We start from the raw sequence: 16,272 nt of genomic DNA, 5'->3' as shown, positions 1-16,272 counted from the left end.
ATCCCTGTCTGTCCTATCCCTGTCTGTCCTACAGTCCTATCCTTGTCTGTCCTACAGTCCTATCCCTGTCTGTCCTACAGTCCTATCCCTGTCTGTCCTATCCCTCTCTGTCCTACAGTCCTATTCCTGTCTGTCCTATCCCTGTCTGTCCTACAGTCCTATCCCTGTCTGTCCTACAGTCCTATCCCTGTCTGTCCTACAGTCCTATCCTTGTCTGTCCTACAGTCCTATCCCTGTCTGTCCTACAGTCCTATCCTTGTCTGTCCTACAGTCCTATCCCTGTCTGTCCTATCCTTGTCTGTCCTACAGTCCTATCCCTGTCTGTCCTACAGTCCTATCCCTGTCTGTCCTATCCCTCTCTATCTACAGTCAGTTGCATCAGAACACTTCAAAGTGCACATCACAGCATTATCTGGTAATGACCTAGGTAGTTGGTCATATAAAGATAAAACTTTAGTAGGCCTAATCTCATAGCACGGCCTAGCCCCCCTCCTCTGATGCTCCTCTTGATCAGGTCTGGTCCAGCTGAGGTTCTCCTGTCAGGGCAGAAATGATGAGTGGAGGGGAAGTATTGTTGTTGTCATGAATTATTTGGTTATTATCAATAAACTAAACTATATAAACTAAAACCAAATGCTGAACTGGTGTTTCTGACATCTAAAGCAAGCATGATTGGTTATCTGTGAAGGTGTGTCTGTGAAGGTGTGTCTGATAACACCACTGAACTCATATGAACATTGTTGACAAATGACTCATGTTGCATCACATGAAACTAGAAATGTCTTTAATCTCATCGATGGTTAAGACGTGGACAAACATACATCCAACGTTCCAGAGAAGCAATGAAGCGTTTCTGCATTAAGGCACATTAACATCTATTAGTTATCACATGCATTTAAAACATCACATTTCATATTCCCTTCAGTCACAGTTTACTGGGAGCAGGATGGTCATGATGACCAGGGGATGACCATTATATTGTAGCAGGGGAGGTTGGTGGAGGTAGAAATCGGAGGACAGGCTCATTGTAATGCATGGTATGGAATGAGGAACGGTTGTGTGTTTGACACCATTCCTACAATGAGCCTGTCCTCCGATTTCTACCTCCACAAGCCTCCACTGCTACAATATAATCAACACAGCATTGTGATGCAGACAATATATGATCACTTCTGTCAGCAGAGGGCGCCAGATGATCAGGTTGTCAATGGCTTCTCCAACACTGACCTACCTGTGGTCTCAACTCTGACCTCCCTGTGGTCTCAACTCTGACCTACCTGTGGTCTCTACACTGACCTCCCTGTGGTCTCAACTCTGACCTCCCTGTGGTCTCAACTCTGACCTCCCTGTCTCCAACACTGACCTACCTGTGGTCTCAACACTGACCTCCCTGTGGTCTCAACTCTGACCTCCCTGTGGTCTCAACTCTGACCTACCTGTGGTCTCAACACTGACCTCCCTGTGGTCTCAACACTGACCTCCCTGTGGTCTCAACTCTGACCTACCTGTGGTCTCAACTCTGACCTACCTGTGGTCTCAACACTGACCTCCCTGTGGTGTGTACAGTAAGCCACTGGATTCAACCCAAATAAACATCTTTACATCATCAGCTTTATCTAGCTGTGTGCTGACGAAACAATAATCTGTAAAAACTCACATTAAAAATCCATTCTGATAGATTTACATATAAGGCTGATATTAGTGTTGAACTTTTGAACAGTGAGGTTTGTATCGTACAGTACCATGAATGTCCAACAAATAATTTAAATATCCAAAAACAGGGATTGAAATGTGTGGAGTGAATGAGTAGTTACATAGAAAAAAAAATACAATACAATATAAAAATGTAAAATAACACCATGTCAGTCAGTTCTGTTATGTGTAAAACAGTAAGGCAGCAGCTTCAAACCCTTACATGATGTAAACTACGCTTGATTAAGAGATAATAATGATCATTTTCATTAAACACTTTCTCCACCTGGAGGCAAATATTCCCGGGTGGAAATTTTCAATTAGTCGAAGGCACTTGTAAAACCGTTCCTTTGGATCTCTTTTTGGCAGCGATGAAGCTGCTCTGCTTTCAGGTGGGGAACACTTTTTAGCATCCTTTCTCCTTCCCCGAGTCCCTATGAACAAAGACAAAACATAACACACATAAAACACACAAAACATCACACACAACTCACACAGCACCAGTCAGAAACTGCACCACGGTTGTCCCCAACAAACCACACCCTTGTGGAAGTCGATTGGCTCAGAGGAGGTCATAGGAGTCAGAGGAGGTCAGAGGTCGTCAGAGGAGGTCAGAGGTTGTCAGAGGAGGTCATGTAAATGGGAGGCTGCAGTCACAAGTGATTACGTTTGTCCAGAAAAAATAGGACAAGGCAAAGTTTGTTGATCAAAGTCAATCGAACTGTGAAATATACGTTTAAAACAGTGTATTATACTGACCCATGAACTAATAGCACATAATAACACATTTACACTGAATGACTTTCCCTGAAACTCACTTCAAATGGTCACGCCCAGTGTACAGGTAGCATGCAGAATGTGGTGTGACTGGTCTGACAGCTGCTGGTTGAAGGAGCGGCCCTCATTGTAAAGGTGGACCATGCAGCAGTCCCAACAGGCCAGGGTTGGGACTGTTCTTTTTCAGTTCCATCAATTCCGGAAGTGAATTGAATTCCAATACAGTATTTGAAAAAAAGAGCATTCACTTTCAATGACATTTTAATACTTCTGAGTATCTGGGTATCCTGGATGTTCCAACAGTCAGCAACTCAACAGTGCTCTTTACATTCTACTGTCAATCAAAACCTTTGGAATTTGGAATTGGAGTTTCAAAACACTTCCTGAACTGATGGAATTGACAAAAGGAATTGGACCCAACCCCACTGCAGGACACTATATATACTATATATTATGTAACTGAAAAATGCAGGAATATAAGCAGCTTTGAAGCCATGCATAAGTGGGTAAGACAGGGCAGTACTACTAGTAGTAATGGATTCACTAGGGTTATCACTCACATTGAGTCATGTGTTTATCAAAGTTCCAGCAGATTATTAAAGTACATGTCTTATTGTATTGTAATAACATAACATTATGTTCTGATCATTGTTCTTTGAATGTTAATGTCGTTTTGAGATTAAAAGAATATTTGTAGTTTACATTATAAGTATACTAATTATATGAATTAAGACAAAATCCAAGAGGGATTCAAACCATATCCCATTTTATACAAGTTTTACTAAAACAAGTATGTACAAATACAGATACATTCGTACAAAGTAAGTGCAAACTAAATAACCATGACAGCGATATTTTTCATATCTTCATTTCATATGGAACAGATATAAAAGTGTCCATAGAGCAACACTGATGTGAACAGAAGACAGTGTTGGGGCAGGTGACTGAATCAACATCACAGACACAACACACTCAACACATCATCCACCAGCTGCTAATACTCTTAGTGAGACAGAACCCCTTATCATCATCATCATCATCATCATCAACAGAACTTTGGCATCGTTATTTGAGCATGGCTGGAATGCACCTTTTAACCAATAAGATTGTGCCAATCATAGTTTCCAGATCCAATGGTTGTATAATGTATATTATCTACTCATGTCAAGATCAACCATGTTTCTGAATTTGAAGCCGATGCTTCCTGTTTGGAGTTATTTGAGCAAATGTTCCTTCCTTTTGAGAGCAGAGTGACACTGTGAGGATGAAGGTTAAGATGGTCTAGATGCTTCTGTTGTCAGTCTCAGTCATGAGCATCCAAAGTCAGGAAATAACTCCTCACTGGCTTTTCCTATCAAGTAAGAGAGAAATAGTATTCTTGCACTACTTCACAATATCAACCACTGGTTTTATTTTGACAACATACAAGTATCTTGGCTGGCTGTCATGCTGCAGTTACCACTGAATATTTATTAATCAATTTTATGCGATAAACAAATCGACACACTTGTGAATCGCATTTGTCTAGAATTGTCTAACATCACCTGCCTGGCAGCAGATCCATGTGTCATGTTGCCACTGACAGACACACTAACCCAGAACTTTAACTTCATGTCATATTGCACATTTGACAGACATGTTTTAACATACCAGTAGACTGCAGGTCAAAAGACTATTAGCAGCTGTGTCTGACTCCTCCCACCACCGCTAATGGAAACAATCCAAATAAATCAACAATTCATTAAAAATAAACGACTTAGCTGCCTGAAGACATTCTGTCCTTGTCAGCTTGGCAATTGTTGTCAGGTATGTTCAACATCCTCTATTAACATTAGGATTTCACCTGGACTTCAAGAAAATAAAACCCTTCATGTTAAATGATAATATACTGTAATACACTTCCATATATAAAAACCCCAAACCCAACTAATGGCTTTGCTGTTCAACTTCTGTCCAGTTCACAATGTGTTGTATGTTTGTTCCTCTTGGTCACTGGGAGGATTCTCAAAAGACAAACATCTTCCACTTTGATAAAGGACAATAAAACATTCATTCAACCTCAGTCGATATCTTTTCAAAAAAAGATGATCTCAAAGAGAACAGTTTTGGTGTAGAAATATGCACCACATGTCTACTGCATGAGCACATCCACAAACCCGGCACAATTATTAGAAGCAAAACAATAAAAAGAGTAAATTATAATTTCATATTATATACGTTGTAACAAGTTACTTTGATTGATAAATGATAAGTACAGATGAAAGAGAAAAGGCACAGTATGACCCTTGACTAGCCCCGCCCCCTTAGGGCTTGGTCTGCCTGGACACAGACTAGCCCCGCCCCCTAGGGCTTGGTCTACCTGGACACAGATAAAGACCAATCCTACACTAAAACACATCTTAAATAGAGATTTTCTATTGAAAATGTGATTTAGTGCAGGACTACGCTTCATCTGTGTCTGGGAAACTGGCCCTAAATGTACGTGCTGTTACAGTCCAGCAGGTCCCGTAGCCCCGCAGGGTGAGGTTAGTTAGGCGGAGAGCAGACAGACACAAATGCATTCAGAAACACTGCGGCTGTGACCCCTGTTCAGTTTCTAGCTTTACAGACATTTAGAAAGTGGCCATGCCAACTCGAAACCTTTAGCCTAATATACAGAGTTCTAACTACTTTGCGTGAATTGTGAACAATAAACTCCAAGACTCTTTCTGAAGAGCTGTCCATGCCTGTTGAACCCCAGTAACAAGGGCTTCCTGAAGACCTGATAGCTTCAGTTCAAAAACACAACACTAAAGTTGCATTGCAACTGTATTACAACAGATAAAGTCCTCCATTAATGTCTTCCCTCAAAAGTCATCAGGATATATGTGGTAAGGCTTTCTTTTAAAAAGAAATAGTTTAAGGCAAGGGGGAGGAGCTGTAGTGAAGAGGGGGAGGAGCTGTAGTGAAGAGGGGGAGGAGCTGTAGTGAAGAGAGTTATGAATTGAAAAATAAGATGTCAAACATATTCCTAGAGAGGCCTGATGTCAACATATTATACACTCACCCAGCACTAACACCTGAACTAACACTCACCCAGCACTAACACCTGTACACCTTCTCATGGTGGAGGAACACATGTACACCTTCTCACTCACCCAGCACTAACACCTGTACACCTTCTCATGGTGGAGGAACACCTGGACACCTTCTCAGGGTAGAGGTGGTGGAATGGTGTAGGGAATGTTTTCTCGGCACACTTTGGGCCCGTTAATACCAATCAATCATCTCTTGAATGCCACAGCCTATTTGAGTATTGTTGCTGACCATGTACATCCCTTCATGGCCACAATTGACCCATCTTCTAATGGCTCCTTCCAGCGTGATAATGCACCATGTCACAAAGCAAAAGTCGTCTCAAACTGGTTTCATGAACATGACAATGAGTTCAGTGTTCTTCAGTGGCGTTCCCAGTCACCAGATCTGAATCCAATAGAACACTTTTGGCATGTGGTAGAACGGGAGATTCACAACTTGAAAGTGCACCTGAAAAATCTGCAGGAATTGCGTAATGCAATCATGTCATCATGGATCAGAATCTCAAAGGAATGTTTCCAACATCTTGTGGAATCAATGCCATGAAGAATTGAGGCTATTTTGAGAGCAAATGGAGGCCCTACCCAGTATTAGTACAGTGTTCCTAATAAAGAGCAAAGGGAGGCCCTACCCAGTATTTGTATAGTGTTCCTAATAAAGAGCAAAGGGAGGCCCTACCCAGTATTAGTACAGTGTTCCTAATAAAGTGCTCAGTGAGTGTATATCGTTACATAACTGGGTTGAGTGCAATGACACTTACACCTCTTGTGCTTTAAAAGAGCATTGAAACTGCACTACTGCAGGAAGAGGAAGAGTGGCTTAAACAGTCTCCAGCTGCCCATTCCACCCCAGAGTGACCTGCTGGGGGAGTCTGAGAGGAGAAGAAGAACCTGGGGACAGCAACACAACCCAAAACACAGAGATGCCACCGCTCATGATAAAAACCTCCATTGATATGAAGAGTTCCCAAATCAAATATAGTCGTAGCAAAGAGAGAGAGACGAAAGAAGGAAGGGGAAGCAAGTCAGTTTTAGTCCAGCAGGAAAGATGATGGTGAGATTCTAAAGGAGAGGAGGAGATAAAGAGACAGGGAGAGACAGTACTGCAGATTCACTCATTTCACCAGAACTGACTTGGGTAGGAAAGCGTCCATCTCCGAGTCCCCGCCACCGTGGGGCACCGTGCTCCGAGAGAGGCTGGAAGAGGAGGAGGAGGAGGAGGAGAGGGTAGAGATGGGGGAGGGGGCAGCCCCTTTGGGCAGACTGTACATATACACCGCTCCGATGACCAGGCCGGCGCCCAGCGAGAAGAGGAGGTCCACATGGAAGCCGAAGAGGTAGACGGAGGTGACGGTGGAGACGATGATGGAGAAGGAAGTGGCGAAGCCCTTCAGGATGTTGTCGGCGTACTTCACGACCACTGCCACCAGCAGGCCCCCGAACGCCTGGTTGAAGATGACACCCCACACCATGGGCGTGTACCCGAACAGGAAGCCCCTCTCTGCTATGGCTGGCCCGTCATTCCACCACAGCCCCAGCAGGCCCATCAGGATGCCGAAGATGCCCAGCTGCACGTTCCTCAGCCACACAGACGCAGAGCTGCCTTTCAGGATCTTCTCAAAGTAGACGCCAGCGAAGCCCGAGGACAGGCAGGACACCACCACCGCCACCAGGCCCTTGGCATAGTTCTGGTCGGCGCCCCCAACCGCCATCTCCTCCTTCTTCTTCCCTTCCTGCTCCACTTGAACGATGGCGACGCCGGCAAAGAGGAGCAGCAGGGAGACCCACTGGACCCGGGACAGGCTCCTCCGCAGCATCAGAACCGAGAACAGAGCCGTGGTCAGGATCTTCAGCTGGTACGTCACCTGGACCAACACAAACACATTTGTTGTTCATATGTTCTTTTTTAAATCGAATACCATTTTTTAAATGTGTTCTATCAAACGCCATTTTTATACATTTGTTGAATTGAACATCATTTACATAAATGTGTTTCATCAAGACTACTGCATCAAACACCATGTACATACACTCACCGAACACTTTATTAGGAACACCTGTACACCTTCTCATGGTGGAGGTGGTGGAATGGTGTGGGGAATGTTTTCTTGGCACACTTTGGGCCCGTTAATACCACATTTACATTTTACATTTATGGTATTTAGCAGACGCCTTTATCCAAAGCGACTTACAACAAATACATTTGTTTAAGTAAGTGAATCATCTATCCATCAGTCATCATAAGACAAAGTAATCAATGCTCACACCAGGGGCCATTGGCAGTCGCAATGCCAGAAGCCTTTATTTATTTATTTATATTAACAGGAGAGAACTTGTACAGGGGAGTAGTGTGGGTGAAGAGGTCTTTAGGGTTAGGGTTAGTACAGGGGGGGTAGTGGGGGTGAAGAGGTCTTTAGGAGGGACTGTTAAGATGTAGCCTGAGGAGATGGGTTTTCAATCTACGGCGGAAGATTGGTAGTGACTCTGCAGTCCTGACAGTAGTGGCTCATTCCACCAGCGGGGCGCCAGGACAGTGAAAAGCCGTGACCGAGTAGTGCGGCTGCTGCATCCACGTAGAGGCGGCGGTGCCAGGCAGGCAGCCGAGGTGGAAGAGTGGAGTGATCGTGCAGGGGGGGGTTGGGGTCTGACCATTGCTTGTAAGTAGGGAGGGGCTGTTCCCTTTGCCGCCCGGGAGCCAGTGGAGGGTGCGGAGGAGGGGAATGACATGGGAGAATTTGGGGAGATTGAACACCAGACGAGCGGCAGCGTTCTGGATGAGCTGCAGAGGTCTGATGGTGGAGGTGGGGAGTCCGGCCAAGAGTACGTCAATCAATCAATCATCGCTTGAATGCCACAGCCTATTTGAGTACTGTTGCTGACCATGTGCATCCCTTCATGGCCACAATTGACCCATCTTCTAATGGCTACTTCCAGCATGATAATGCACCATGTCACAAAGCAAAAGACATCTCAAACTGGTTTCATGAACATGACAATGAGTTGACAAAGACCTTTGAGATGTGGTAGAACGGGAGATTCACAGCTTGAAAGTGCACCTGAAAAATCTGCAGGAATTGCGTGATGCAATCATGTCATCATGGACCAGAATCTCAAAGGAATGCTTCCAACATCTTGTGGAATTAATGTCACGAAGAATTGAGGCTATTTTGAGAGCAAAGGGAGGCCTTGCCCAGTAGTAGTATAGTGTTCCTAATAAAGTGTTCAGTGAGTGTACATTTGTTGAATCATTTAGATAAACAGTGTATCCAGTAATATAACACTAGTACATTAGCTGGTGTCTCACCTGGAAAGTGGCTGCTGGCAGATTGGAGATGGCCACATACTGGAGGTTGTTCTGCAGGGTGTAGATGAGAGAGGGGACCGCCAGCTTCAGAGTGTCCTTGTACTGGATGACAATAGAATCAAACAGCGACACTGTGAACTGCTTCACGTTTCCTATGAGAAAGGAAGACAGCAGATCAGATTGACCAGATTAGGATTATTATGGAGAAAAAACATTAATGTATAAAAAAGAAGCAACGTACACTTAAAAATGCCAAAGATGTGTTGGACAGAGGTGAATGACGCCGACCAATCAGCTGAAGTCATCGTCTCTCTAACTAATTCAGTCTGCATCATTATTCAGCCACTGGAAGATTGTGTCAGCTCAACCCTGCATGGACCACTCACCTCTCTTCTGGAACATGAGGAGGGAGGAGGAGGAGGGAGAAGGGAGTTGAGGAAGGAGGAGGGAGGAGGAGGGAGGAAGAGGAGGAAGAAGAGGAGGAGGGAGAAGGGGGATGAGGAGGGAGGAGGAGGAGGGGGGGAGGAGGGAGGAGGAGGAGGAGGAAGAGGAGGAGGAGGAGGAGGAGGGGGGAGGAGGGAGGAGGAGGGAGGAGGAGGCGGCAGGTAAGACTCACCTCTCTTCTGGAACATGATGATGAGGAGGCAGGTGAAGACCTTGAGGACCTCCGCCATGACGACCGCAGAGGTGGTGAAGAAGCGGTTGCCAGGCAACGTGCGGACATATCGGATGCTGAGGATGAGCGAGGCGTTCTGGACCACCAGGATAGCCAAGCTGATGTACTTCAGCTTCCTGTTCACTGCAGAGACCACGCCCACAGTCACATGATGGGTCCCAGTTAAAGGACACGGCTGAGAACTCATTTGAACATTTAATACACTTCTATATTCAAAAGATCAAAAACATCAGCTATCTTATCATAATTCAAGGAGGTGACATTCCATAAGTCCATGGTAGAATTCATTGCAAACAATTGTCAAATAATCAAAACAAATTCAATGCAAGTCCTGGTCTACTGTCCCTGCGATGTCCTGGTTGCTATGTACACACTGGAGTGCCACTAAGCAAACAGGTGACGTGGCCAGCCCTCCCCTCCCCTCCCCTCCCCTCCTCACCTCCAGCCCTCCCCTCCAGCCCTCCCCTCCCCTCCTCACCTCCAGCCCTCCCATCCAGTCCTCCCCTCCCCTCCTCCAGCCCTCTCCTCCAGTCCTCCCCCCTCCTCACCTCCAGCCCTCTCCTCCCCTCCCCTCCTCACCTCCAGGGCACCCCCCCCCCCCCCCTCAACCGTCCCCTCCTCCCCCCCCAGCCCTCCCCTCCAGGGCAGGCACCACTCCCTCCCACCCTCCACGTCACCAGCAGTGTGTGTCACCATGGACATTTCATGTGTTGTAATGTACCGTCACCTTCTCCAACCTTCCCACCATCCATCCTACCGTTCCACCATCCATCCTACCGTTCCACCATCCATCCTACCGTTCCCTCATCCTACCGTTCCCTCATCCTACCGTTCCCTCATCCTACCGTTCCCTCATCCTACCGAGGCCAGTTTCTCTGTTCGGACTAAAGCCAGCTCGCTGCCTACAGTGTGTTGACATTGTTGACTTTTAGTTAGCATAGTGCTAATTTATGACATGGGTAGCTGGCTACAGTCAAGTTATCAACCGTGTAAGCGCCGCCGGCAGCGTTACCTTCCCGCTGTCTCCGGCCGGGGGTCTTGTCCTCCTCGGCGGCGGCGCCTTTACCGTCGATGCTTTCTGCCATGGTGGCACTCCGGCGCACAGCGGCTAGCGACGGAACCAAGCAGAGTCGCTCCTGGCTGCTGGTCAACCAAACCGAACCGAACCAAACCAAACCAAACCAAACCCAACCGCCTTTCAACTAACAACCAGTATTGTGCTGCCCCACCCCGCCAACTGAGCCATTCCTGGTGAGGAGACACGGAGCTTCTGAGGCGCTAGCGGCTAGCAGGCTAGCAGGCTACCACTTCCGCGTTCCCTGTCAGGAGCAGCTCTGATCCTATTGGCTGTTGGGTGAGACGTGTTTCGGCGGTGCGCACCTTCTCAACCGCTTTAAGACCCTTTACGACCGCGAACACACACGGTTCACACACGGTTCACACACGGTTCACACACGGTTCACACACGGTTCACACACGGTTCACACACGGTTTAGGGTTGGGGGCTCAAAGGAGTACCAGCCAAAATGGGCTGTTCCTCACAGACGGCCCAAGGCGACAGAGAATATTAGCGTGTCCAAACGGAATGTATGTATGTATGTATGTATGTATGTATGTATACCTCCTTATGCATGTATGTATGTATGTATGTATGTATGTATGTATGTATACCTCCTTATGCATGTATGTATGTATGTATGTATGTATGTATACCTCCTTATGCATGTATGTATGTATGTATGTATACCTCCTTATGCATGTATGTATGTATGTATGTATGTATACCTCCTTATGCATGTATGTATGTATGTATGTATGTATGTATGTATGTATGTATGTATACCTCCTTATGCATGTATGTATGTATACCACCGCCAGGAGTAGGGTTTCCAGACTGTGTAGGGGTTAGGGTTAGGGTGAATCTCTAATGGTGGTTTGTGGTTCTGTCTTGCTGTGCCGTCAGAAATAAACATGAACAGTCCTCCAGTCTTTTGATTAACTTCAGGAAACAAACGTGAAACTTGTAGAATTATTGCATTGGCATTTCTGAAAAGCCCCGTCTGACAGATCTACCGCCCCCTGGCTGTGAGCGGCTCAGCGCCCCCCTGCAATCTCCACACGGCCCCTTGGGGGCGCTACTGCCCCGGTGGAGAAACAGTGCGCCAATGCAATGACGCGACTACTGCTCATATAATAATATACTAATATACCGCCATCTCGTGTGGGCTACAATGCCGGTAATGTTTAATTCTATGTCAAATTAAACGGTCTCTCAGTCAGTTTATCTAAACATATAGAAAAACGCGACATTGTGAGTCGATTAGTGTACAAGTGATAGACTGGGATCTTCTTCATTTTGCCAAAGTAAAGTTGATCAGCTGATTCATTAACGCTACCCAGAAACAAGCTGTCCCAAAGAGATTTTTAATGGAGATGGTATGAATGGTTTGAATGGTACCAAACTTACAACTGTTGTCCGTAGTGCTGAATTGAAGCCTACCAATAACTTGTAATATTCTTATATAAACTGACCACACTTTATATATATATATATATATATATATATATATATATATACTAAATGACACAATCAAACAGGACACACAATAACATTGGAAAAACATGGGTCTTTATTTACATATTAGGAACATTCATTTGAATGTATATAGATCCCACACAGAACTCTTATTTAATGTAAATAACTTTGAGCTGCATGTGCCACTTTTCAAAAACAACAATTAATACAACAACAAATACTCAAATACTCAGCAACTAGGATATTTGGCAGAGCATGAAATCTCAATATCAACTATCCATTTTAACTTCAGGAGAAATTAAATTAAACAAACAAAACCCCAGAGAACTAAATATCCACATTTGGTCGTGTGGGTCCAAACTGTACCACGATAGCAAAGATATAAATAACATAAACAAGCTTTAATGAGTTGAGTAGAACATCTGTCACCTCGTACTTCAGTCAGTGGTTTCAGTACTGAGGTCAGACAAGGCTGATATTCTACAACCTTCAAACTCAACAGAAAACACTGAGACCCTGAGTGAGGAAATGGAAGCACATTCCAGAACCCATCGCTGTACTGGCAAAACTCCACCCAGCAGAGACAGAACTGTACCAAGACATTCCAAAAGTTGTAATTTTCAAAATATAAACAAACATTCTTCTGAAGAGAGAGAGACAGAGAGAGAACAGTGCTAAAATGGCTAATTCCCACGATTCAGAAAAAGTGTTTGTCAGAACTCATCATCCAGGGGTCCATACGTTATACTGTCCATACGTTAGCAGGAGCAGAGTGCTCTGGCTGGCTGTTGTATCAGAAGTACCATCAGATGAAGGTTTAACACAGGTTTTGTAGTACTTGATTCCTCTTAAAACGAGGTACGTAAATAACCTGTCAAACCAGGTGGTCGGTGAGAAAGTACGCAATATCGCATAAACGCATTTCTCAGTTTTAGACATAAAGACAAAAACAGACGGTGTCAGAAACTTCTACATGCCTTAAGTATCAGAGATGTCAACAAACAGTCCACCCTCAAAGAAAAATAAATATTACAATACTATTTGAAATAAATAGCCAAACAAAACAAAAGATAAAGCATAAATATTTCCTCTCATATGTTTATGTAACTACAAAATGTGCAGTTGGTAACACTTCTAAAGAGGGAATGTTTGGAATATTTTATCCCAATAAATGTGTTTTCTATGGCCCATAATAATATTGTGATAGATTCCATGTATACTGAATTAGTGCAACTCTTATTTAAAGGAAACTATCCATCAATACCTGTAAAATATACAATAAAATAGAATAGCAATACTGCTAAAGAATATATCAACAGGATTCTATCAGATGGACTTGATATGTTGAGCACAGTGTGAGCTAGAGAGGCATGTGAAGGTTCTGTGACCATCCTATAGACGCTTCAGAGGCTGGACTGGCTGTGCTCCCGGAGCAGGTCTCCAGCCTCTTCAGACGTCTCCATCCAGGGATGGAGAAGGATCTGGTCGAGGCTTGGCCGATCCTCTGGTCTGTAGGACAGGCACCAACGAATCAAAGACTGGCACTCTGAAAAAAGAAAATGTTTTTTTTTTTTTTGTCATGATGAATGCCCATTTGCCCATTTGGCAACCACTGTTTGCTTGGTGAGTTTTTCTGATCTGAATAATTGCCTCCAACAGCAAGCCTTGCAGAGAGGGTGGGTGATGTAGAAACATACCTTTGGAAATGCGTTTGGTAAAGCTTGGCGTGGCCTGAACAATGTCTCTGTCCCTCTCGAAGGGGATGTCACCACACACCATGTCGAAGAGTAGCACCCCCAGAGACCAGACGGTCAGGGGTCGGGCGTGGTAGTGCTGGTTTAGGACCCACTCAGGAGGGCTGTACACTCTGGTGCCTAGGGAGGGGGGGGGGAGGGACACAATACATCACAACCTAGAATACATCTGAATGTGTTTTGCTGAGAGATCCTATTGGACAGTGAGATATTGAGTTAATGGATAATGAAGCTGATATCCAACCAAATCAAAGGATGCGTTTCATTAACACCAGTTCACTGTCAGACTGTTAGGTTCTATTAAGACAATGAATCATAAAAGTGAATTATGAATCATGAAACTGAGACTCACCCTCAAACTCTGTGTAGGCTGTGTCCTTCAACAACGCCCCGGAGCCAAAGTCAATGATCTTGACGTCTCCCGTCCGTGTGTCCACCAGGATGTTCTCATCCTTTATGTCCCGATGCACGATGCCTCGGCTCTGACAGAACCTCAGGGCTTCCACGATCTGACGCATAAACCTGGAGATCAGATCAACACCATTTAAAAATAAGCACAGAGAACTCAACAGCATCCCCAAAATGGAGTCAGGAAGAACAGAATACAAAAGGGAGGTCTTTTAAACTGTCAACCACTCCTGACTAACACCAGTACCACTCCTAACTAACACCAGTACCGCTCCTGACTAACACCAGTACCACTCCTGAATAACACCAGCATCACTCCTGATTAACACCAGCATCGTGGACCCACCTCTGTGCCAGAGGTTCGTCCAGGCCCCCTCTCTCTGTGATGAAGTCAAAGAGGTCCTGGCAGGGCTGCGGCCTCTCGAACACGATGAGGAAGCCTTGCGCTGGAACCTCGAACCAGTCCAGCATCCTGATGACCCCCTGGTGACAGGGCCTTGCCCCCGCCCCCGCCCCCCCCCCCCAGCTGCAGCAGCAGGGCTATCTCCATGGGAACCAGGTTGGCTTCATCTGGCTGTTGGAAGAGAAAACAACGAGAAAAAGGTCAGTGATTATGTATGTTATTATTATTGTTATTATTATTATTATTATTATTATTATTATTATCATCATTATGAGAGGCTAAGCAATCTAAAAAACGTTATTTGTTTACATGAAGGTCTGATAAGCACATAAGAATATTGGGTCAACATATTTTATATAATCTAACACAACAAGAGTTTTTTTCCCCTCATATGCGGAATAAGGGAAATAACCACTGATACCTTTCATATTAATCCTGTTTGAGGAAAAACCCTCCACGTCATTTCCACTAAATGTCAACAAGCCTACGTCACGGTACTGAGGGAACTCCCCTCAGTGAAAAAACCTCAAAACGGCCCTTCTGTCCTCTCACCCCCCAGCAGGGGGCGCACACAGACACTCACCTCACCCACGTCACGTCGGTCAGGTGTAATAACAACGTAGTAACGATCAAAACACAGCCTCACAGTTGGGAGGATAACTACACTGTCATTATTCCACAGGGCTCTTAAACACATTAAATCAATTATACCAGACAAGTCTGATAATGTACACTTACCAGTCTCGCCCATTGTTGAACTCTGTCGCTTGAAACTTGTTTTATAGCCACCTAGAAGGAAAATAGAAGGAAATATGTTAATATAAAATGTTATAATTTTTCTTTATTTTTTTCCTCCTAAAAAAATCTAATTAAAATTTTCTCCGTTCATAAAATAACCATTTTGCTGGAATCACCTGCAGTCCGTCTGAGACGCGTCGTCCAGCGAAGACGGACCCGAACCCGCCGCTTCCCAGCAGCTTCCCGAACTGATACTGCTTCTCAAACGGCTCTTTACCTGGAACGTCAAAGAATATCATCAAAACAAAGTACCGGCAAGAATGATGACAAACTGCTGTCAAATATACTCTGTATCCTCCTATGAGTGTATTTGATGTCGATGCGGAGCCACGAATCATAGGACGGGACTGAAGGACTGTGTTCGTGTTTGTTGTGGTAACAGTTTTCCATGACCTGTTGTTATCTCCTCATCAACCCCACCATCACTACCAGAACCACCAGACCAGGTTATACCAGAACCACCAGACCAGGTTATACCAGAACCACCAGACCAGGTTATACCAGAACCACCAGACCAGGTTATACCAGAACCGTCACAGCACAGAAGATCCAAACTCTTACCGCTTTTTACTCGAACATCTTGGTCCAGGTGCAGGTCAACAACACGTTTGTCCAACATGTTTCCAACTGAATACAGAAGAAAATCCAAGAAAGACAAAACTGCAATGCCACTGTCTGTTTAGTTCAAGGTAACGTCCATTCCGGTTTGGTTGAATCTGTGGAGGTTCAGATGAAGTTTTAATCCACTCAAAGAAAGTTTCTGTGTGTTTGTGCACCGCTGGTTAATCCTCTGATCGGACGGAGGGTCTGAGGGTCTGAGGATCTGACTGACTGACTGACTGACTGAGGA

At 44.9% G+C, this 16,272-nt stretch overlaps 2 protein-coding genes across 2 annotated transcripts; both read right to left on the bottom strand.

The window, feature by feature from the left end:
- Positions 1-1,026: 1,026 nt before the first annotated feature.
- On the bottom strand, positions 1,027-10,828 carry slc35a2 (solute carrier family 35 member 2). The gene is made up of 5 exons (XM_083675556.1): positions 10,536-10,828; positions 9,464-9,646; positions 8,848-8,999; positions 6,678-7,408; positions 1,027-2,126 (listed from the first exon to the last, which is right to left on the bottom strand). The coding sequence occupies exons 1-5, from the start codon at positions 10,606-10,608 to the stop codon at positions 2,099-2,101; spliced, it is 1,167 nt and encodes a 388-aa protein (XP_083531682.1). The 5' UTR covers positions 10,609-10,828; the 3' UTR covers positions 1,027-2,098.
- Positions 10,829-12,130: 1,302 nt separating this feature from the next.
- On the bottom strand, positions 12,131-16,272 carry pim2 (Pim-2 proto-oncogene, serine/threonine kinase). The gene is given in 8 exon segments (XM_083675558.1): positions 12,131-13,605; positions 13,757-13,933; positions 14,166-14,335; positions 14,568-14,743; positions 14,745-14,795; positions 15,363-15,413; positions 15,539-15,639; positions 15,984-16,272. Coding segments are annotated over 8 exon segments (927 nt in total). The 5' UTR covers positions 16,042-16,272; the 3' UTR covers positions 12,131-13,462.

The sequence above is a fragment of the Argentina silus genome (genome assembly GCF_951799395.1).
Source record: "Argentina silus genome assembly, chromosome: 8".
In the NCBI taxonomy this organism is placed as follows: Eukaryota; Metazoa; Chordata; class Actinopteri; order Argentiniformes; family Argentinidae; genus Argentina; species Argentina silus.
The sequence above is the reverse complement of the archived record's forward strand: the minus strand, read 5'-3'. Positions and strand labels throughout refer to the sequence as shown.